A 22,765-nucleotide genomic window follows, 5' to 3' on the forward strand; every position below is an offset into this window, starting at 1 on the left:
GCAATAGTTATCTTGTGTTTTTTAATGTTGTTATCAGAGAGATCAGAGAACACTGGAACCTTGTAGTACTTGATTAATTACTTCAAGGGAGAAACCAATTGCCAAACTATTCTAAAATGAAAATGTCAGGCACAGTGGCACAGCAGGTGGAACATAGAAACATAGAAAATAGGTGCAGGAGTAGGCCATTCGGCCCTTCGAGCCTGCACCGCCGTTCAATATGATCATGGCTGATCATCCAACTCAGTAACCTGTACCTGCTTTCTCTCCATACCCCCTGATCCCTTTAGCCACAAGGGCCACATCTAACTCCCTCTTAAATATAGCCAATGAACTGGCCTCAACTACATTCTGTGGCAGAGAATTCCAGAGATTCACCACTCCCTGTGTAAAAAATATTTTTCTCATCTCAGTCCTAAAAGATTTCCCCTTTATCCTTAAACTGTGACCCCTTGTTCTGGACTTCCCCAACATTGGGAACAATCTTCCTGCATCTAGCCTGTCCAACCCCTTAAGAATTTTGTAAGTTTCTATAAGATCCCCCCTCAATCTTCTAAATTCTAGCGAGTACAAGCCGAACTGCTGCCTCACAGCACCAGAAACCAGGGGTTCGATCCTGACCTCGGGTGCTGTTTATGTTAAGTTTGCATGTTCTCCCTGTGTCCATGTGGGTTTCATTCGGGTTCCCGCCCCATCCTGAAGACATACGGGTGTGCAGGTTCAGTGAACATTCTAAATTACCATGAGTGAAGTAACTTAGAACTAGTGTGAATGTGTGACCGATGGTCGGCATGGACTCGGTGGGTAGTTTGTTTTGGTCAACTACCTCTCATCACAAAATGGCCTATTAATGTTCTTTCATCAAAAAATGGCCTGTTCCCACTCGTATCAAGTTAGATGTCCAACAACAGAAAGACAATTTTTTTTAATTGATCGTAATACAATTTAATCATATTATTACGGTTTTAAATATATATGTCTAATAAACTCAATGTGAGAGCAAGTTTTAATGATAAAATATGCAACTTGGAGGGAAGGAGAGGACTTTCAAAATGTCCAAAACCAACTTAGCAATAATAACTATTCCTGGTGTGTGCATTAAGGACCAATTGCAGTTTACTAATCTAATTTCCAGAATTTAAGATGCCAATTGAATTTTGGCATGAAATCCCATTACATTTTGAAATAATTTCAATATAATTTCAGCTTTTATAATAATGTATTAAGAGCCCAAGGATTTTCTGTTGCATGCTTGTGAATGTATCACAAGAGGAATCACTGGTCATATAATACTATATAGCTACTGATTTTGGTATAATAGACAGTCTATCAACTAATTATGGCGTCACGGTGGCGCAGCGGTAGAGTTGCTGCTTGCAGCACCTGAGACCTGGGTTCGATCCCGACTACGGGAGCTGTCTGTATGGAGTTTGTACGTTCTCCCTGTGTCCACGTGGGTTTTATCCAAAATCTTCGGTTTCCTTCCACACTCCAAAGAAGTACAGGTTTGTAGGTTAATTGGCTTGGTATAAGTTTAAATTGTCCCTAGTGTATGTGTTGGACAGTGTTCATAAGCGGGGATCGCTGGTCAGCGCGGAATAGGTGGGCCGAAGTGCCAGTTTCTGCGCTGTATCTCAAAACTAGGCGAAACAAATATCATAAAATAAAACTTACATAAAATAAAGCATTTCGACAGCATAAGCATGACTCAAGCGTTTTCCTTTTAATGTGTTTGAATACAACTGAAGCTACTGTATACTCCCATATTTTCACATAAGTTGTTGTGACAGAATGCTGGTGCATATTTTTTTTTAAATGGGGTCTAGAATTATTTTACACATGTATTCAACCCTCAAAATATTGAATGAACCATTTCAGAAATATGCGCTAATTTTGACTCCTCCTTGTCATTAGATGTACCTCGAGAAGTGATGTACTCTGGAGCTTTTCCTGGACTCAGCGGTACTGCTTCCTCATAATATCCTTCAGGCAAGGAGGACGTTGGCAGTGGTGGTGGGCTGTTATCTAATGGCTAGAGGACATGAAGAACAGTTATTAGATTAGGACAACAGATACCCATCAGCAATGAAGATAGACACAAAATGCTGGAGCAACTCAGCCTCTCTGCAGAGAAGGGATGGGAGATGTTTTGGCTCGAGACCCTTCTTCGGACTGGGAGTCAGGGGAGAGGGAAATGAGATATGGAAGGGTACAAAGAACATGCAGGATATGAAAAGAACAGATCAAAGCAGACGATGATCAAGGACATATATCACTCGTTTCCCTTTCCCCTGACTAGTCTGAAGAAGGGTCTCAATCTGAAACATCTCCCATTACTTCTCTCCAGAGGTGCTGCCTTTCCCGCTGAGTTAAGGGCCTGTCCCACGAGCATGTGACTCCATGCGGCAAGTGTGACCTAAAGCCCGCAGCCGCCTCAACGGCGTACGCACGGAGGTCGAGTGAGTGATGTGAAGCTTGAGCGAAGTCCAACGGGCGTACGGCGTCGAGGCGGTGCGTACGGCGTAGAGGCGGCTGTGGGCCGGCAGGCTGTTGCTGCGCGGAATTTTTGAACGCGGTCAGTTTTTCGGAGCCCCGCGCGATGTCGGGACCAGCTCCGCACAACTCCATACAGCTCCGGCGATCGAAGTGGGACCGGCCCCGCGAGGCTGTACGGCTCAAGCGACCACGTTAGGTCGCGCTTGCCGCATGCAGGCGCATGCTGGTGGGACCGGCCCTTTAGGTCGCGCTTGCCGCATGCAGGCGCATGGTGGTGGGACCGGCCCTTTACTCCCTCATTTTGTGTCTATCTTTGGTGTAAACCAGCATCTACTGTTCCTTCCTACACATACTCAACTGCAATCATTTGCTGTTCACTGTAAAGTGTAGAAATAACCTAACCACAGAACACGTTACATCAAATCTGGTTTTACAAAAATCTCATTTATAATTAATGATGAACCCAATTCAAATATCATTGGACACACATTAAACGTGGCTTACTTAATCTGAATCAACAACTGTGTCCAAAAGCTTCAGAAAGTGACATATTGATTAAATGAAATGTTCTGGCATCTCCATCTTATAGCTCTATATTTTACGATACAATCTTGTAAACGCCAAGGGAGGGAGAGAAAACAGAACAAAAATATTAAAAAGGAGAGCCTTGAAAACCAAAACACTTCAAGTACTAAATTCAGTCAAGATAATAAAGTGGATGGGGGAGATTGGCTGGACAACTGCCAAAACTGGGAGAAACACATGGAAGAAGCAATTGAGTTTATGTGTTTTTTGAAGTTAAGTTCAGTTAAATAAATAAATGCCTGTTTTTTTGGAATGTAGTCCTGTCATTTTGTTTGCCCTTCTTCTAGCTGCTGTCCGCACTAAACAGCATGCCGAGGCAGTCAAAGAAAATGTGCAGACTATTCCCCATAGCCCTTGAAATACCTATCTCTCACTGACTGGAAGAAGATGTGCAGGGCAGTACAAGGCACTCAAATCCTTTCTCTCTCCAGTCTGAAGAAGGGTCTTGACCCGAAATGTCACCCTTTCCTTCTCTCCAGAGGTACTGCCTGTTCCGCTGAGTCACCTTTTTCTCTCAATCTCGCTGCACAACAACATCACTGCGGGAATCACATCTAGTTCTCTTTTCCACAAGTTTGTGTTAATTGCAAATGCTTGAGACATTAACAGCTCATCTCAGATATTGCCACCAGAATTCTCACAGATATGGTATATTCCATTTAAGCAAGAAACCATGGCCTGAAGCTATGCAGTTCAAAACAGGTCGAATCATTATGAAGGTTTACAAATAGCTGCAAGTAAGGGTTTTAAAGATTCTTCTCCTTGCGCTGTACAGAACACAAAGTGCTGGAATAACTCAGTGGGTCAGGCAGCATCTCTGGATAAAACCCTTCTTCAGACTGAAGTCGTGACCTTTCTCGAGTCTCAGAAGGGTCCTGATCTAAAACATTGGCGATCCATGTCCTCCACAGATGCTGCCTGCCTCGCTGAGTTACTCCTGCACTTTGTGTTCAGCACAAGATTCCAGAATCTGCAGTTCCTGGTGCCACTATTTACACGTGGGTTGCACTTATGCATGCTCAGCAATGAATACGTTACCTACAATTTAGTTTATTTTAGTTCAGAGATACAGCGCAGAAACAGGCCCTTCGGCCCACCGAGACCATGCCGACCAGCGATCCCCGCATATTACACACACACACACGAGGGACAATGTGTACACTTACTAAACCAATTAACCTACTAATCTGTTCAAAAGGGAACTGCAGATGCTGGAATATCGAAGGTACACAAAATTGCTGGGGAAACTCAGCGGGTGCAGCAGCATCTATGGAGCGAAGGAAATAGGCGACGTTTCGGGCCGAAACTCTGAAGAAGGGTTTCGGCCCGAAACGTCGCCTATTTCCTTCGCTCCATAGATGCTGCTGCACCCGCTGAGTTTCCCCAGCAATTTTGTGAACCAACTAATCTGTATGTCTTTGGAGTGTGGGAGGAAACTTAAGATCTCGGAGAAAACCCACGCAGGTCATGGGAAGAACGTACAAACTCTGTACAGACTGCACCCGTCGGGATTGAACCTGGGTTCTTCTTGATCTTGGTTTCTTGGTCCTCCAAAATATTCCAAATGGAATTTAAACTGGAGGTGGTGAAGGGAGGGCTTAAGCCAGAAAGGGTTATTGGGAAGAAAGAGCTACTTTAAATTGAGTTGCATCTGGTTGGGTAACTATAGTTGGCTGGAGATTATTCCATGCTTTAATAGTGCGGGGGAAGAACGAATTGCTGTATACATCTGTCTTTGTAGCTGGGATCACAAATTAGATCGAATGCCCTCGTCTGCTCCTAATTGGTTTGGGTTTGGTGTAGGTCTTGTAGTCTATGTCGAGCTGACCATTTAACATTTTGTAAAAACAGGTCAAACGGTGAGCTTCACGTCTGTCTTGGAGAGGGTTCCACCCCAGAGAATTCAGAGGTTTGGTGACACTCTCTTCTCTCTCATAGGTGTTAGTAACAAATCGAGCTGCCTGTCTTTGGACACGTTCGATGGAAGAAATGTTTTTATTTGTGTATGGGTCCCAAGCTGCAACTGCGTAGTCCAAATGAGGTCTAACGAGGGTGAAGTATAGCTTCTCCTTGACAGAAGTTGAACAATGATGAAAGTTGCGCCTCAGAAAGTTTAGGACACCTGTTGCTTTCACCGTTGCATGATGAGTCTGACCATTCCAACGCAGATCATTCTGCAATTTGATGCCAAGATACTTGGTTTGTTTGGATTCTTCCAGGGTGGCACCAAGTATATTGTAAGATGATTCGCCTGGATTCCTCTTTCTGGTGACACGCATAGTTTCACATTTTGAAGGGTTGAACTGCATGCCCCATTGTTGTGACCACTCAACCATAGTATCGAGATCTTTTTGGAGAGCATCTTCATCATCAGCTGACTTAATTGGACGGTACAGCAAACAATCATCAGCAAAAAGTCTGGTCGTACTTGCGACTTTTTCATGGATGTCATTTATGTAAAGCAAAAATAGGTGTGGGCCAAGTACTGTGCCCTGAGGTGTACCACTCAACACTGGATGCCAATTGGAGCTCTTTCCGTTCACACACACACACGCTGAAGACGTTTTGTCAGGAAACTGGAAATCCATCGTTTCGTGTTGGAACGAATACCATAGAAGTCAAGCTTCCGAAGCAGTCTCCGGCACAGCAAACACTGTAATGCTCCTGTCCCACTTAGGAAACCTGAACGGAAACCTCTGGAGACTTTGTGCCCCACCCAAGGTTTCCTTGCGGTTCCCGGAGGTTTTCGTCAGTCTCCCTATCTGCTTCCACTACCTGCAACCTCCGGGAACCGCATGGAAACCTTGGGTGGGGCTCAAAGTCTCCAGAGGTTTCCGTTCAGGTTTCCTTAGTGTGACAGGGGCATTAGGCAGCAACTCTGCCGCTGCGCCACCATGCAGCCCCATTTCACAGAGGCACACTGCAGTGCTGCCCTGTGGACTGCAGTTGTGAAATGCAACAACGCCATCCCTATCCCCACCCCACCTCCAGCACTCCATTAATGACAAGGACACTGAACACCTCCGCACCTCTGTAAATTACCGCTAGTGTGTAGGATGGGACAGCATAAAACTAATCTATGGGTGACTGATGGTCAGCAAGGACCCGGTTAGCCGATCAATACAGCTTCCATGCTGTATCTCTAAACTAAACTAAAGCTTGAGATTGAATGTAAGAGGGGAAAGATTTAAAAGGTGCATGAGGTAAAACATTTTCATACAGAGGTGGTGGGCATAAGGGACATGCAGCCAGGTGAAGTTGTAGAGACAGGTACAACTCCAACATTTATAACACATTTGGACGGGTACTTGGAGAGTAAATGTTTGGAGGGATGTGGACCCAATGAAGGCAAATGAACTAGCTCGTCACGACCTGAAACATCATCAATTCCTTTACTCAAAGATGCTGTCTGACCCACTGAGTTACTTCCCCAACATCGGGAACAATCTTCCTGCATCTAGCCCGTCCAACCCCTTCAGAATTTTGTAAGTTTCTATGAGATCCCCCCTCAATCTTCTAAATTCTACCGAGTACAAGCCGAGTCTATCCAGTCTTTCTTCATATGAAAGTCCTGACATCCCAGGAATCAGTCTGGTGAACCTTCTCTGTACTCCCTCTATGGCAAGAATGTCTTTCCTCAGATTAGGAAACCAAAACTGTATGCAATACTCCAGGTGTGGTCTCACCAAGACCCTGTACAACTGCAGTAGAACCTCCCTGCTCCTATACTCAAATCCTTTTGCTATGAATGCTAACATACCATTCGCTTTCTTTACTGCTGCTGCACCTGCATGCCTACTTTCAATGACTGGTGTACCATGACACCCAGGTCTCATTGCATCTCCCTTTTTCCTAATCGGCCACCATTCAGATAATAGTCTGCTTTCCTGTTTTTGCCACCAAAGTGGATAACCTCACATTTATCCACATTATACTGCATCTGCCATGCATTTGCCCACTCACCCAGCCTATCCAAATCACCTTGCAGCCTCCTAGCATCCTCCTCAGCTAACACTTCCCCCCCATCTTTGTGTCATCCGCAAACTTGGAGATGTTGCATTCAATTCCCTCGTCCAAATCATTAATATATATTGTAAATAGCTGGGGTCCCAGCACTGAGCCTTGCGGTACCCCACTAGTCACTGCCTGCCATTCTGAAAATGACCCGTTTACTCCTACTCTTTGCTTCCTGTCTGCCAGCCAGTTCTCTATCAACATCAATGCTGAACCCACAATACCGTGTGCTTTAAGTTTGTATACTAATCTCTTATGTGGGACCTTGTTGAAAGCCTTCTGAAAGTCCAGATATAACACAAACACTGTTTCACCCTTATCCCCTCTACTAGTTATATCCTCGAAAAATTCTATAAGATTCGTCAGACATGATTTACTTTTCATAAATCCATGCTGACTTTGTCCAATTATTTCACCACTTTCCAAATGTGCTGCTATCCCATCTTTAATAACTGACTCTAGCAGTTTCCCCACTACCGATGTTAGACTAACTGGTCTGTAATTCCCCGTTTTCTCTCTCCCTCCCGATTTAAAAAGTGGGGTTACATTAGCTACCCTCCAATCCTTAGGAACTACTCCAGAATCTAAAGAGTTTTGAAAAATTATCACTAATGCATCCACTATTTCTGGGGCTACTTCCTTAAGTACTCTGGGATGCAGCCTATCTGGCCCTGGGGATTTATCGGCCTTTAATCCATCCAATTTACCTAACACCACTTCCTGGCTAACCTGGATTTCACTCAGTTCCTCCATCTCATTTGACCCCCGGTCCCTTGCTATTTCCGGCAGATTATTTAAGTCTTCCTTAGTGAAGACAGAACCAAAGTAGTTATTCAATTGGTCTGCCATGTCCTTGTTCCCCATGATCAATTCACCTGTTTCTGACTGCAAGGGACCTACATTTGTTTTAACTAATCTTTTTCTCTTCACATATCTATAAAAACTTTTGCAATCAGTTTTTATGTTCCCTGTCAGTTTTCTTTCATAATCTATTTTCCCTTTCCTAATTAAGCCCTTTGTCCTCCTCTACTGGACCCTGAATTTCTCCCAGTCCTCTGGTAGGCTGCTTTTTCTGGCTAATTTGTATGCTTTATCTTTTGTTTTGATACTATCCCTGATTTCCCTTGTTATCCACGGATGCACTACCTTCCCTGATTTATTCTTTTGCCAAACTGGGATGAACAATTGTTGTAGTTCATCCATGCAAGTCTTTAAATGCCTTCCATTGCATATCCACCGTCAACCCTTTAAGAATCAATTGCCAGTCTATCTTGGCCAACTCACGTCTCATACCCTCAAAGTTACCTTTCTTTAAGTTCAGAACCCTTGTTTCTGAATTAATTTTGTCACTCTCCATCCTAATGAAGAACTCAACCATATTATGGTCACTCTTGCCCAAGGGGCTACGCACAACAAGACTGCTAACTAACCCTTCCTCATTACTCAATACCCAGTCTAGAATAGCTTGCTCTCTCGTTGGTTCCTCTACATGTTGGTTTAGAAAACTATCCCGCATACATATCAAGAAATCCTCTTCCTCAGCACCCTTGCCAATTTGATTCACCCAATCTATATGTAGATTGAAGTCACCCATTATAACTGTTTTACCTTTGTTGCACACATTTCTAATTTCCTTTGATGCCATCCCCAACTCCACTACAACTGTTAGGTGGCCTGTACACAACTCCCACTAACATTTTCTGCCCCTTAGTGTTTCGCAGCTCTACCCATATCGATTCCACATCCTCCAAGCTAATGTCCTTCCTTTCTTTTGCATTAATCTCCTCTCTAACCAGCAACGCTACCCCACCTCTTCCTTTCTGTCGATCCCTCCTGAATATTGAATATCCCTGGATGTTCAGCTTCCAGCCTTGGTCACCCTAGAGCCATTTCTCCGTGATCCCAACTATATCATAGTCATTAATAGCTATCTGCACATTCAACTCATCCACCTTATTACGAATGCTCCTTGCATTGAGACACAAAGCCTTCAGGCTTGTTTTTACAACACTCTTACCCCTTATACAATTATGTTGAAAAGTGGCCCTTTTTGATTTTTGCCCTGGATATGTCTGCCTGCCACTTTTACTTTTCACCTTGCGACCTATTGCTTCTACCCCCATTTTACACCCCTCTGTCTCTCTGCTCACACATTTAAGAAACCCTTTCCCTTTAACTCCATCCTCAACTATCCCATTTGACACCCCACCCCCCTCATTCAGTTTAAAACCACCCGTGTAGCAGTGGCAAACCTTCCTGCCAGAATGCTGGTCCCCCACCTGTTAAGATGCAATCCGTCCTTTTTGTACAGTTCCCCCTTACTCTAAAGCAGATCCCAGTGATCTAAGAATCTAAATCCCTGCCCCGTGCACCAGTTCCTCAGCCACACATTCAGTTCTCGTATCTCCCTGTTCCTGCTCTCGCCAGCACGGAGAAGCAAACCGGAGATAACAACCCTGGAAGTCCTGCTTTTCAGCATTTTTCCGAGCTCTCTAAAGTCACGCTGCAGAATATTCATCCCCTTCTTTCCGACATCGTTTGTGCCGACATGCACTACCACTTCCTGCTGTTCACCTTCGCCCTTGAGGATTTTCTGCACTCTGTCCATGACATCCTTGATCCTGGCACCAGGAAGGCAGCACACCATCCTCGAATCCCGTCTGTTGCCGCAGAAACCCCTGTCCGTACCTCTCACAATGGAGTCTCCCACTACAATGACGTTGCCTGATGTTGGCCTCTTTGGTTTTGGCTCAACAGTCCTTTTTGCTTCGCAAGCCAGTCCGCCGCTCAGTGTAATAACGTCTTCTGTCCCGACAGCTTCTAAGTGGGTGAACCTGTTCACAAGACGTACAACACCCGGGGACGTTTGCATTCCATGCTGCCCTCCCTTTCTCACCGTCACCCACCTTCTCTCTTCCAGTACTTTAGGTGTAACAATCTTACTGTAGGACTTGTCAAGGAACTAATCCATTTCTCAGACGAACATGAGGTCATCCACTTGCTTCTCCAGTTCCCCAACACGGTCCTTCAGGAGCTTTACCTGGATGCACTTCTCACATTTGTAGCAGCCAGAGGCACCAGCAGTGTCCTTGACCTCCCACATACTGCAAGCATCACACTGAATCAGCATGCCTGACAACTCCTTCTTTCGTCTCTCCCTCTCCAGTGTTTTGCGTAGCCTCCTCTCCTCAGCCTCCTCGCCGAAGACTCTCGAGCCAAAGACTCATAGCTGAGTCTCACGTTGCGAGTTGACACAAGAGGTACCCCGAGTTAATACTCGTGGTAATAACGTACGATTAACGTACGGAACTCGTGGACGCAACCTTGAGACTCGTGGCGCTAACGGCAGGTACTCGTGAAACTTGTCAACACTTGCAAAAAATCAAACATGTTTAAAATTTTCCACGAGTCAATTTTAATCTTGTAGTTAAGAATTGAAACATTTTAACTCGTTGTAAGAACGTAGTGGCCCGTGCGTTTACCTTAGTGTATCGTGAGTCTACCGTGGGAACTCTTTAACTCAGCGGGCAGGCAGCAGCAGATTGTTGCTCCCTTCAGTTTCCCAGTGACAATCACCTGCCATAACGCGAGAGAGATCATGCACTGTTGTAGGTCCCCATTGCATGTCGGTGTTTCTGTCTTTCTCCACTCATTGTTGGCCCTATCTGTCACCACCCCCACCTACACCCCTCTGCTTCCCGGCCATGTGTGTGACCCCTTCCCTCCCCTCCCCAGCTCCCCGCCCATTGCACCGGCGCGGGGGCTTTGCACTGTCTTCACGTCGGCGATGCCAGCAGGTCAGTGCCAGTCGCCCCGGGGCAGTCGCTCCCTTCAGTTTCCCAGGGGGTCGGGACGGGACTGGAGTTGGGAGGGAAAGGTGGGGGGGGGTGGGGGGGATGGGTGGGTTAGGTGAGCAGGAGAGTGGGGTTGTTTGTAGTTGCAGAAGGAGGGGGCAAGGGCGGTACAGCCCCCAGTCTCAGCTCCTGTCCAGGGGGGTGGCCGGAGACGTCAGGACCAATGGGACACCGACCCCCAGGCCCACTGCAAGCACGGAGAACCCAGAGACCCACAACCAACAGCAACTCCAGCCAGGCCCCGCTCCAACTCCAGAGGAGAGAAGGGGTCACACACATGGCCGGGAAGCAGAGGGGTGTAGGTGGGGGTGGTGACAGATAGGGCCAACAATGAGTGGAGAAAGACAGAAACACCGACGTGCAAAGGAGACCTACAACAGTGCATGATCTCTCTCGCGTTATAGCGGATGATTGTCGCCTGCCCGCTGTTCCTGACGCTAAAGCCTTGGGATCGTTGCCCTTCGTGTTGGCGTGGAGGGGGAGGGGGGTATTGTGCTGTTTGATCGCCCCCTGCTATCCCAGGGACAGGGAGACACAGCGGCTTTTGAGACTGGTGGGCAATCACTTCCAAAGTGTCTGCCCACACAGTCAGTACACCTCTCCTACACTTGTCTCCCTCACTAAGATCATCCCGCAGAGAATGATCCCAGCCTAACCCAAGAGCCATGTCACCCCAGACAGATTAATGATGCCCCCCCCAATCTCTCTCCACCTCAACTCACGCCTGGCACAAAAGCAGCTCAGGAGGCGAACCCTGAGCTCCGTCTCACAACAATCTGATGTGCACATCCGTCCACATTCAAAGATTTAATCTCCCGTCTCCCCGCAGTGTGTAGACATGGCAGTAAATTCAATTAAAACATATCAAACCTGTGTGTTTCAAACAAATCATAAGTATAACTGCTCTGGCACTGGATGGTGCGCATTTTCCCTTTGTAGGTCACATCAATAGATGCGGCCGCGCTGAATTCTATCTTTAAAACAAAGCCACAGGATGGAGAGGTCTTCTTTAACACTGTTGCTTATTAAAACATAACACTGTTGCTTATTAAAACAAACCTTCAATCAGGATTGGCTCAAGAGTAACTCGGGAGACGAACTTGGAACATCGCAGAAATGACAAGTAAACGGCAAACTTGCCATACCCGTGGGAACTCGGTTAAACTCTTGATCATACACTTGCAATCTCGTACACAACCACGAATCTTTCACTCGGGTTACCTCTTGTGTCAACTCGCAACGTGAGACTCAGCTTTCACACCTTTTCTTACAGGGCACTTCCCTCACAAGGCCGCTCGCTCACTGCCGCTCCCCAAGACCCGTCTTGCTTTTTTTGACTGATAAATTGCCTAATTTACCAATTTACAAACCAAATTCCTCAGTTTTCAACTGTTTTCCCCTCTGACTCACTTCTAACTCTCCTCCCACTCGGGCTAGAGCCAATCAGTGTTTTCTCCTGCTTCTCTTTGTTGCTGTTGCTTCCAAATCCACAGGAGCTCTGAGTAAAACACTTCAACGAATTAGCTCTGAGCTCTGAACTGCAAAAGACTATATTATTATTGCACTATATTTCTTGTTTATTGAACTTTTTCTTTTTTTTTTCTCTACCCCGTTACGTACTATGTTTACATATTTGCATACACTGTTGTGCTGCAGCAAGTAAGAATTGCATTGTCCCATCCGGGACATATGACAATAAAACACTCTTGACTTGGTCATCACAGATTAGAGGGGTCACAATGGACTGAAGGGCCTGTCCCACTTTCGAGACTTTTCAACAAACTGTCTGTGACCTTCAAGCTCGGGGGCACTCGCCTGAAAAACCACGAGCTGGATCGACCTTCAGCGCGGAACACATACGCACATACGCACACACGCACACACACACACACACACACACACACACACACACACACACACACACACACACACACACACACACACACACACACACACATCGCAAAGGCGGGAGCCAGGGAAAGCGGGGGAGCGCTGTCTGAAATTCACACGCCAAGTTGATACCAAGTTGAACAGGAAGGTTAAAGACGGCTGGCACAGTGTACGGTAAGTCGTTTAAAAGAACGGGGAGGGGGGTGTGATGGGAGGAGAAGGGGGGAGAAGGGTGGAGAGAAGGAGTGGAGACACTTTTAAGAAGCCAGACAACTTTTAATAAGCCAAAGATACATAGCTGTGAAGTTTAGCGGGCATTTAACATTGCCGGTCAGTTTTCCTTGGTTCTGAAAACTCGTGCTTACGATTTTTTTCCCGCAATGAGCCAATTAAAATACCCGGTCAGCAAAGGAGATTACCAACGGCTACCTCGACTACCTACCACGACATGGCGGCCCCACTACCACTGCACTACGAGTTCAAAAGTATCGATTTTCTCCATGCCGACCAATTTTTATTCGCGGAAAACTTTTCAGCTTGTTGAAAATTTTTCCTTGACCAAACTGGGGCCGCGAGTAGTAACCACTATGGGGGAACTCCTCTCGACTATGAAGGAGACTTACCAGTGACCACCTACGACCATGTGTCGACCATGCTGCGAGCTTGTGGCGAGCGCAGACTCTCACAAACTCGCCAATAAGGTCGCCATAGTGGGACAGGCCCTCAACTCTCTCCCTTGTGCTCTCTGAAGTATATCATGAAAGGTCACACAGCAGCAGTGAACATTGATTTCACGTTTCAACGCTTTCATGAAAACATGACTGCTTGATGTAGAAAATAACAAAATAACTATCATGAATGTAACTTGCACACCAGAACAAAGGAAGGGCCACAGCTGGTGAAGTAAAAGCATCAATTTCTAAAACAGAAACCTGACAAGCAAGACATAACCATACAATTCCTGCAATTGTCTTCAGACACAGAGGTTAGGGCAGAGTTGTGGGGGAAAGAAAAGGCAGACATTGGAAGATAAGAACATCGAGTCATGCGGCATTTTGGCCAATCGGGCCTCCACAGTCAAGTTGACCAACAAATCTATCTACACCAATCTGACTTATCAGCATTAGGATTATAGTCTCCTGTGCTTTGATGATTCAAGTGCTCAATTAAAAATGCCTTAAATATTGTGGGAATACCTTCCTCAGGCAGTGCGTTTCAGATTCCAACTACACTCCAGGAGAAAAAAAATCTTCCTCAGACCCCTTCTAAAATTCTTACCTAAACTATGCCCTCTAGCTTTAAACAAATCTGCCGTGAGGAAGAATTTCCCATTATCTAACTTGTCTATGTCCCTCATAATTTGTGTGCTTCTATCTAGTCCCCCCCTATCCTCCCTCCGTTTTAAGGGCCTCTCCCACTTGGGCAACCTAATTCGCGAGTTCTGGCGAGTTTGTCCTCGACTCATGCTCACAGCATGGTCGACACAAGGTCATAGGAGGTCTTTGTAACTCTCCTTCTTGCTCGAGAGTGGTCTCCACGTACTCGAGGCCTCAGCTAGGTCGCGGCGTATTTTTCAACATGTTGAAAAATGCCCGCGAGTTAAAAAAAGGTTGGCATGGAAAAAAATCCATACTTTTTTTACTCGTAGGTTTAGTCATAGTAGTCGAGTGTAGTCTAAGGTAGTCGTAGATAGTCTTCATCATAGTCGAAAGGAGGTCGAAGGAGATCATCTTCACGCTCCACTATTCGGTGTCAATTTTTGCTGAAGTTAGTCGTAGCAAGTCAACATAGTCAAAGGAGATCGAAGGAGGTCTTCTACATAGTCGAAGGAGGTCATTTTTTCAAACTCTCCTAAATTCTTCTAAACTCGCCAATTCGGTCGCCCAAATGGGACAGGCCCTTTAGCTTCCTCCACTTCAATACAAAGCCTCTTCAGTTTGTGTTAATCTGTTATCAGGCTCTTTACGATGATGCCGAGCCTGACAAAGTATGTGCGCCCGAAAAATGAATAACCCTTCCCCTCAACCCCTCTTATCTCAAAGGTCCATGCTAGAAAATGCACAAGTAACATTTCAGCTGCTCTCACAGGAAAGCTTTTCTCTTGTTCACAGAGTAGTCTGATTCACAAAAAAAATCTTGAAGATGTACTAGAGGACAAGAACCCCACTGACAAATATCCCTTTCAATCCTCTTTAGACTATACTCATAATCAAGGTAAATAGCTCCACCACAAGGAAACAATGAATCTATAACAGTACATTATTTATCTGTCTTAAGTTTTAGACTTTATCTCATTTAAAGGGTCATTGAAAAAAACCCAAGTATAATCAGGGTAGACAAAAATGCTGGAGAAACTGAGCGGGTGAGGCAGCATCTATGGAGTCAAGGAATAGGCGACGTTTCGGGTCGAGACCCTTCTTCACACTGATGTCGGGGTGGGGGGGGAGTGCGGGAAAAAGAAAGGAGGAAGCGGCGACAGTAGGCTGAGGGAGGGAAGGGGTAGGAAGGAGAAAGCAAGGACTACCTGAAATTGGAGACGTCAATGTTCATACCGCTGGGGTGTAAACTACCCAAGCGAAATACGAGGTGCTGCTCCTCTAATTTGAGGTGGGACTCACTCTGGCCATGGAGGAGACCCAGGACAGAAATTCGGATTCAGAATGGGAGGGGGAGTTGAAGTGGTGAGTCACCGGGAGATCAGGTTGGTTAATGCGAACTGAGTGGATATGTTTGGCGAAGCGATCGCCGAGCCTGCGCTTGGTCTCGCCGATGTAGAGCAGTTGACACCTGGAACAGCGGATGCAATAGATGAGGTTGGAGGAGGTGCAGGTGAACCTCTGCCTCACCTGGAAAGACTGCTTGGGTCCTTGGATGGAGTAAGTATAATCAGGATATCACTTCCATCGTATAGGAAGAAACAGCAGATGCTGATTTACACCGAAGACATGAAATGCTGGAGTAACTCAATGGGACAGGCGGCATCTCCGGAGAGAAGAAATGGGTGATATTTCAGGTCGAAACCCTTCTTCTGACTGAGAGTTTGGGGAAATGGAAACTAGAGATATAGATGGTGATGTAGAGAGATATAGAACAAAGAAATTGAATAATTTGGATTCAAAATGGAAAGAACAAACTTCTGTTCTATATCTCTCTACATTACTGTCTATATCTCTCGTTTCACTTTCTTCTGACTCTCAGTCTGAAGACGGGTTTTGACCCGAAACGTCACCCATTCCTGCCTGTCCCACTGAATTGTTCCAGCATTTTGTATCTTTTCCATAGAACCTTTGCACTTTACCCTAAAATACATTTAAAGCAGAGTAAATATCTCATTGAAGTTTTATATTAAATTTTAAATAAAAGACCAGGAAAATAACTTGGTTTCCAGCTACTCGGTAATCGGATCATGATGTAAACACAAAAATCAATACAATTTGAGGCCACTCATATTTGGAATGGAATACTGTATTGTCACATGTGACAAGTCACAGTGAAATTCTTTGCTTGCATACCCAAGGTATGCACATAGTCGCTGATAACGTTACAAACTACCCCCGCCAGCTTCACCTTTGTTCTCACCCCTCCTCCAACCTCACGGCGATCCAGCCACGCCGTGCCCTCCATTGTTCTTCCCCCTTCCCCCCCCTCACGGCGGTCCCCCCCGCGCCTTCATCGATCGCCACACGGCCGTCTGCAGGTCAACCCGCGAGGCTCCACTGATCCACGAGGCATATTCTGGTCCATTTTGTGGGTTAGTATTAACTTGGATGGAAGACTTGATGAACGGATGCAAGATATTTGCATATATTCTAATTGCACACTAAACTCACACCCAATACTCAATAGTCTTTTACATTGCAAATTGTTTTTTCACCCAGATTACTGGTTTAAATATGAAGGAAACTCGATGCCCTTCCCTGGGACAATTGGAAAGCTTCTTTCTTAAGTACGTTCAAGGATAATTTCTAAAACACGTACTATGTGTTTTAGAAATTATATCCTACTCTCGCTATTAAGGGCCTGTCCCTTTGGCGACCTTATTTGCGACTTTAGGAGAGTCTGCCACAAGGATTTATCAGCCTTCAGTCCCATCTGTCTATCCAACACCATTACCTGACTAATGTGAATTTCCTTCAGTTCCTCCTTTATATTCTTGGCTAGCTTACCTTTATACCTCATCTTTTCTCCCCGTATTGTCTTTTAAGTTACCTTTTGTTGTTCTTTAAATGTTTCCCAATCCTCTGGCTTTCCGCTCATCTTTACTATGTTATACGTCTTCTCTTTTAGTTTTATACTGTCCTTGACTTCCCTTGTCAGCCACGGTCGCCTCTTACTCCCCTTAGAATCTTTCCTCCTCTTTGGAATGAAATGATCCTGCATCTTCTGGATTATTCCCAGAAATTCCTGCCATTGCTGTTCCACCGTCATACCTGCTAGGTTCACTTTGGCCAGCTCCTCCCTCATGGCTCCATAGTCCCCTTTATTCAACTGCAATACTGATACTTCTGAGTTTACCTTCTCCCGCTCAAATTGCAGATTAAAACGTATCATATTATGGTCACTGCCTCCTAATGGTTCCTTTACTTTGAGTTCCCTTATCAAATCCGGTTCATTACACAACACTCAATCCAGAATGGATTCTCTCTGGTGGGCTCCAGAACAAGCTGCTCTAAGAATCCATCTCGGAGGCACTCTACAAACTCTCTTTCTTGGGGTCCAGTACCAACCTGATTTTCCCAGTCTACCAGTATATCTCCCAGAACCACTGTAGCATTACCTTTGTAACATGCCAATTTTTTCTCCTGATGCAACTTGCACCCTATATCAAGGCTACTGTTTGGGGCTCTGTAGATAACTCCCATTAGGGTCTTTTTACCCTTACAATTTCTCAGTTCTATCCACAATGACTCTATGTCTTCTGATTCTATGTCACCCCTCGCAAGGGACTGAATTTTATTCCTTACCAACAGAGCCTCCCCACTCCCTCTGCCCACCTGTCTGTTTTTTCGATGGGATGTATAACCCTGAATATTCAGTTCCCAACTCCGATCCTCTTGCAGCCATGTCTCTGTAATTCTCACAACATCATACCTACCAATCTCTAACTGAGCACCAAGCTCATCCACTTTATTTATTATACTTTGCGTATTAATATATAACACTTTTAATTTGGTATTCACCTCCCCTCCCCTCTCACACTGGTTCCTATTTGGTTCCTATAATAACTGACCTTATTCTCTTTCCCCTTCTTGAACTTTACGTCCCATTAATTTGGGAGTCTTTTGTGTCTTTTCCTGTACTCTCATTCCCTTTAACTCCATCCATATACCCAATTTATCAACCCCTCTCCCCCGCTATTTAGTTTAAACCCACACATGTAGCACTAGCAAATCTCCTGCCAGTTAAGTTGCAACCCGTCCCTTTTGTACAGGTCACCCCTAGCCCAGAAGAGATCCCAGTGGTCTATAAATCAAAATCCCTGCCCCTTGCACCAGCCCCTCAGCCACACATTCAGATCCCCTATCTCCCTGTTCCTGCCCTCACCAACACGAGGTACTGGAAACAAACCGGAGATAACCACCCTGGAGGTCCTGCTTTTCAGTCTTCTTCCTAAATCTCGAAACTCTAACGTTGCAGAACTTCCTTCCTCTTCTTCCCGACGTCGTGTGTGCCGACATGTACAACCACCTCCGGCTGCTCCCCTTCCCCCTTGAGGATGCCCAGCAATTGGTCCGAGACATCTTGGACCCTGGCTCCACCTGGGCAGTATTTCTACAGGTGTAGTTGTCAGAGGCACCGGCGGTGTCCCTGACTTCCCACATCCTGCACGAGTCCCACTGCAGCAACTTGCCTGCTATTATTTCAGTCGGCAAATCCCAATTGGTTGTGCCTCTCACCTTCTCTACCTTTGAGCGTAGTCTCCTCGCCGAAGACTCTCGAGCCAAAGACTCACACTTTACTCACCAAAGCCACTCCCTTACAGCTGCACTGATTTATATCTGCTACCTAATCAACTACTTTAGGGCTAATTTATAAATTACTCGAACCTGGGCCTTTGGCGCTCTTTTTAAACCGCCGTTCCCTCTGACTCACCTACATCCAGCCATTACGCGCTCTCGCTCTCGCTGCTTCTGGCTGCTGCTTCTCTCTCCCCAACCTTTGCTTTGGGAAAACAATAAATCACTTCCATCTGTCATGCAAAGTTTAGCCAACAGCATTTGCAGCATTGACAAAAATGATCCTGTTACTCATGGCCTAGTTTCAGAGCTATAATAGTTCTCCACTGTATTTCCATGCACAACTGATGATAACAAGGACACAGTCACTGCCTGCTACTCAATCGACCTGCTAATCTTGCCGTGCACGTTCTCATCCTAATCATTGATGTAGATGACAAACTGTAACGGGCCCAGCACCGAGCCCTGAGGCACACCACTACTCACAGGCCTCCAGTCCGGGAAGCAACCTTCCACCATCACCCTCTGTTTCCTTCCATGAAGCCATTGTTATTTCATCAATAAATCTCCTTAGTAAACCAATCAAGTTATACACAACCTTCCCTTCACAAATGCACAGTGATTGTTCTTGATTGCCAGTTTAAATGTTTGGTCTTCACAGATGCCAAGCTGAATTATCTGCAGTTAGCCAGAGTATCCCCATCTCTATTATTAAACGTCAATACATTTGTTGTCTTTCAGTCCTCCTACACCATGTCTACATTAAAGGGGATTGATAGATTCATGTTCACGAGTGATAGGGGCAGAATTAGGCCATTCGGCCCATCAAGTCTACCCCGCCATTCAATCATGGCTGATCTATCTCTCCCTCTTAACCCTATTCTCCTGCCTTCTCCCCGTAACCCCTGACACCCATACTAATCAATAATCCATCCATCTCTGCCTTAAAAATATCTATTGACTTGGCTTCCACAGCCTTCTGCGGCAAAGAATTCCACAGATTCACCACCCTCTGACTGAAGAAATTCCTCCTCATCCTAAAGGAATGTCCTTTAATTCTATGGCTATGACCTCTGGTCCTGGACTCTCCCACTAGAGGAAACATCCTCTCCACATCCACTCTTTCTAGGGTAAGGCTTCTATTCCATTTTGAACCTTTTAAGTGCCTGGAATTTGTTTTATCTGATGCTGGCAGCTTTTAAATGTGTTAGATCTCATAAATGTATCCTCAGCCAGAGTTTTTCCATTACTAATAGTTCATGTCCTCCTCCTTGATGCCAATACCCATATCAACCACTCCTCTGCAAGCAGAAATGCAAAGTATTCATTCAAAATCACATTTTTGCCATTCGAGTCGCCATTTGGCCCCAATCTTTCCTTTTGAGGTTTATTAATAATCTTGAAGTTTTCCTCATTTTTAGTAATTTAGCATCAAAACAGACTCTTAATTACATGATACCCATGGGGAGAAGGCAGTAGAATGTTTGACATGTTTAGGGAGGAGTAAATGGGAAAAGGCTGTCCGTATCTCTCAATATAGTATACGCCTGAATCCGGTTCATATAGGCTCCATCACTCATAGGATAACAAACCCAGCCTCGCCAGTCTCTCTTCATGTGTGAAATACGAGATCACAAGACAACATCCTGGTGATTCTCCTCTGCACCATCTCCAGTGCAAACATGTCCTTCCTGTGATGTGGTGACCAGAACTGCGCACAATACTGTGGTCTTGCTAAAGTCCTATAAAATCGTTCCATGCCCTGCGCTCTGGGAAAGACAAAGCTGGGACATATCCCAGCTCTCATATTCTGCATCCCAGTTAATGAAGGTAAGCATCCCATATGTCTTCTTCACCACATTTATCTGCGATGCTATTTCAGTTCAGTTTAGTTTATTGCCACGTGTACCGAGGCACAGGGAAAAGCTTTTGTTGCGTGCAAGCCAGTCAGCAGAAAGACAATACATGATTACAATCATTCCATTTTAAGTGTACACATGATAAGGGAATAACATTCAGTGCAAGGTAAAGCCAAGTAAAGTCCAGTTTTAAAAAGCCCCAAAGGTTTGCTAAAATGTAATGATTCCAGTACTGAGGATTTTGTTAGCAATTCAAAGCCAAATTGTGACACCAGCTGACTGATCCTGCACCAGGTTAAACCTGATGTAATAAAGCAGAAAGAGTCGCTGCCTCACAGTGCCAGAGACCCAGCTTCGATCCTGACTATGGGTGTTCTCTGTACGGAGTTTTACGTTCTCTCCCTGTGACCATGTGGGTTTTCTCCGGGTGCTCCTGTTCCCTCCCACCTTCCAAAGACGTACAGGTTCGTAGTTTAATTAGCTATGGTAAAATTGTAAATTGTCCCTTGTGTGTGTAGGATAGTGCTAGTGTACATGGTGATCGATAGTCAGCAAAGACTCGATGGGCCAAAGGGTCTGTTTCCACGGTGTATCGCTAAAATCTAAAGAAAAGTCTATTTCTAGGATCTGCAGTTGTTTGAAAATCCACAAACCAATTCAAAGAAAGAGACCCAAGGGAATAAATTGAGTTACTGTTTTTATTATTTTAATTTTCATTATTTTTAGTATTTTTTTAATATGTTTATTCTGTCCTTAATGGTCCCAATAGCAGAGTCATTCAAAAACACTGAGAAACCGACTGGTAGCTCAGTTACCAGGTGTTTGCTGTAGGAAGAGGGACTCAGCGGGACAGGCAGCATCTCTGGAGAGAAGGAATGGGTGAAGTTTCGGGTCGAGGCCCTTGGTCAGTCACCCATTCCATCTCTCGAGAGATGCTGCTTGTCCCGCTGAGTTACACGAGAATTTTGTATCTTTCTACAAGGCTTTGCTGTCTCTCAGTGTTTCATTGCCACCAGTGTTGCTCTTAACTTTGCTGCTTGGTTTGAGGTCGATTTGGGCCAGTGAGATTACATTTCCAGATCTAGAAAAGGTAGGTTTAGGGGAATTAAGCCATCTGGTGATAGGCTTCACTGGGAAATCTGGTCCAACGTATCATTAATGGGAACAGTTCAATTAACCAGTTTATAATAACCCCCCACCCCTCCCCCGCTGCCTGAGGTAATTTGTAGCCAGCTGTGATTTGCCCTAGGTACACAAAAATGCTGGAGAAACTCAGCGGGTGCAGCAGCATCTATGGAGCGAAGGAAATAGGCAACATTTCGGGCTGAAACCCTTCTTTTGTCCTGCCTCCTTTCATTTTCAGTTTTCTTCTCCCCACGTACCCCACTGCAATCAGTCTGAAGAAGGGTCCCAACCCGAATGGACACCTATCCATTTTCAGCAGAGATGCTGCCTGACCAGCTGAGTTACTCCAGCATGTTTTGTGTCTATCTTGCAAATAACCAGTTTGAACATGAGGAATAACCATGGGAAACATGAAATCTTGACATGGATTCTTGATGACTCTCTTTGCAGCAATGTCTCTACATAATATGTTATTTCCTGTGTATAAAGGCTAAAGCTTTATTTGTCTTTACTGAGACAGAGGCAGAGACAGTTGAACTTGTAATTTGTGACCTTCTGTGTGTTTTTATGACCTGAAAGCAGTATGTCCCAGCAGGTCCCAGAATCTCATGAATAGGCCATTGTTTGATGTTCACCCAGAGTCCTTCTAAACTCCAGAGTTTAATCATTCTAAAAATGGTTCATATGTAGGAAAATCCGCTCTGACTGTGATGTTTCTTCTCGGTCAGCCAGGGTAGGACAGGGCCAGTCCCTTTACCTCTTCCCTCGAATACATCCAAGGACCCAGACAGTCTTTCCAGGTGAGGCAGAGGTTCACTTGCACCTCCTCCAATCTCATCTACTGTATCCGCAGTTCCAGGTGTGGACTACTCTACATCGGCGAGACAAAGCGCAGGCTCGGCGATCGTATCGCTGAACACCTCCGCTCAGTCCGCCTAAACCTACCTGATCTCCCGGTTGCTCAACACTTAACTCCCCCCTCCCA

At 45.4% G+C, this 22,765-nt stretch overlaps 1 protein-coding gene across 5 annotated transcripts in view; it reads right to left on the reverse strand.

Moving 5' to 3' along the window:
- Window positions 1-22,765, reverse strand: part of afap1 (actin filament associated protein 1) — a 257,061-nt gene that overhangs the window by 74,509 nt on the left and 159,787 nt on the right. For all 5 annotated transcript variants that reach the window (XM_033019261.1, XM_033019251.1, XM_033019286.1 and 2 more), the window contains one exon: window positions 1,921-2,032. In XM_033019261.1, coding sequence (XP_032875152.1) covers window positions 1,921-2,032 — 112 coding nt within the window. The remainder of the gene's footprint in view (window positions 1-1,920; window positions 2,033-22,765) is intronic.

This window comes from Amblyraja radiata, chromosome 1 (assembly GCF_010909765.2).
Source record: "Amblyraja radiata isolate CabotCenter1 chromosome 1, sAmbRad1.1.pri, whole genome shotgun sequence".
In the NCBI taxonomy this organism is placed as follows: domain Eukaryota; kingdom Metazoa; phylum Chordata; class Chondrichthyes; order Rajiformes; family Rajidae; genus Amblyraja; species Amblyraja radiata.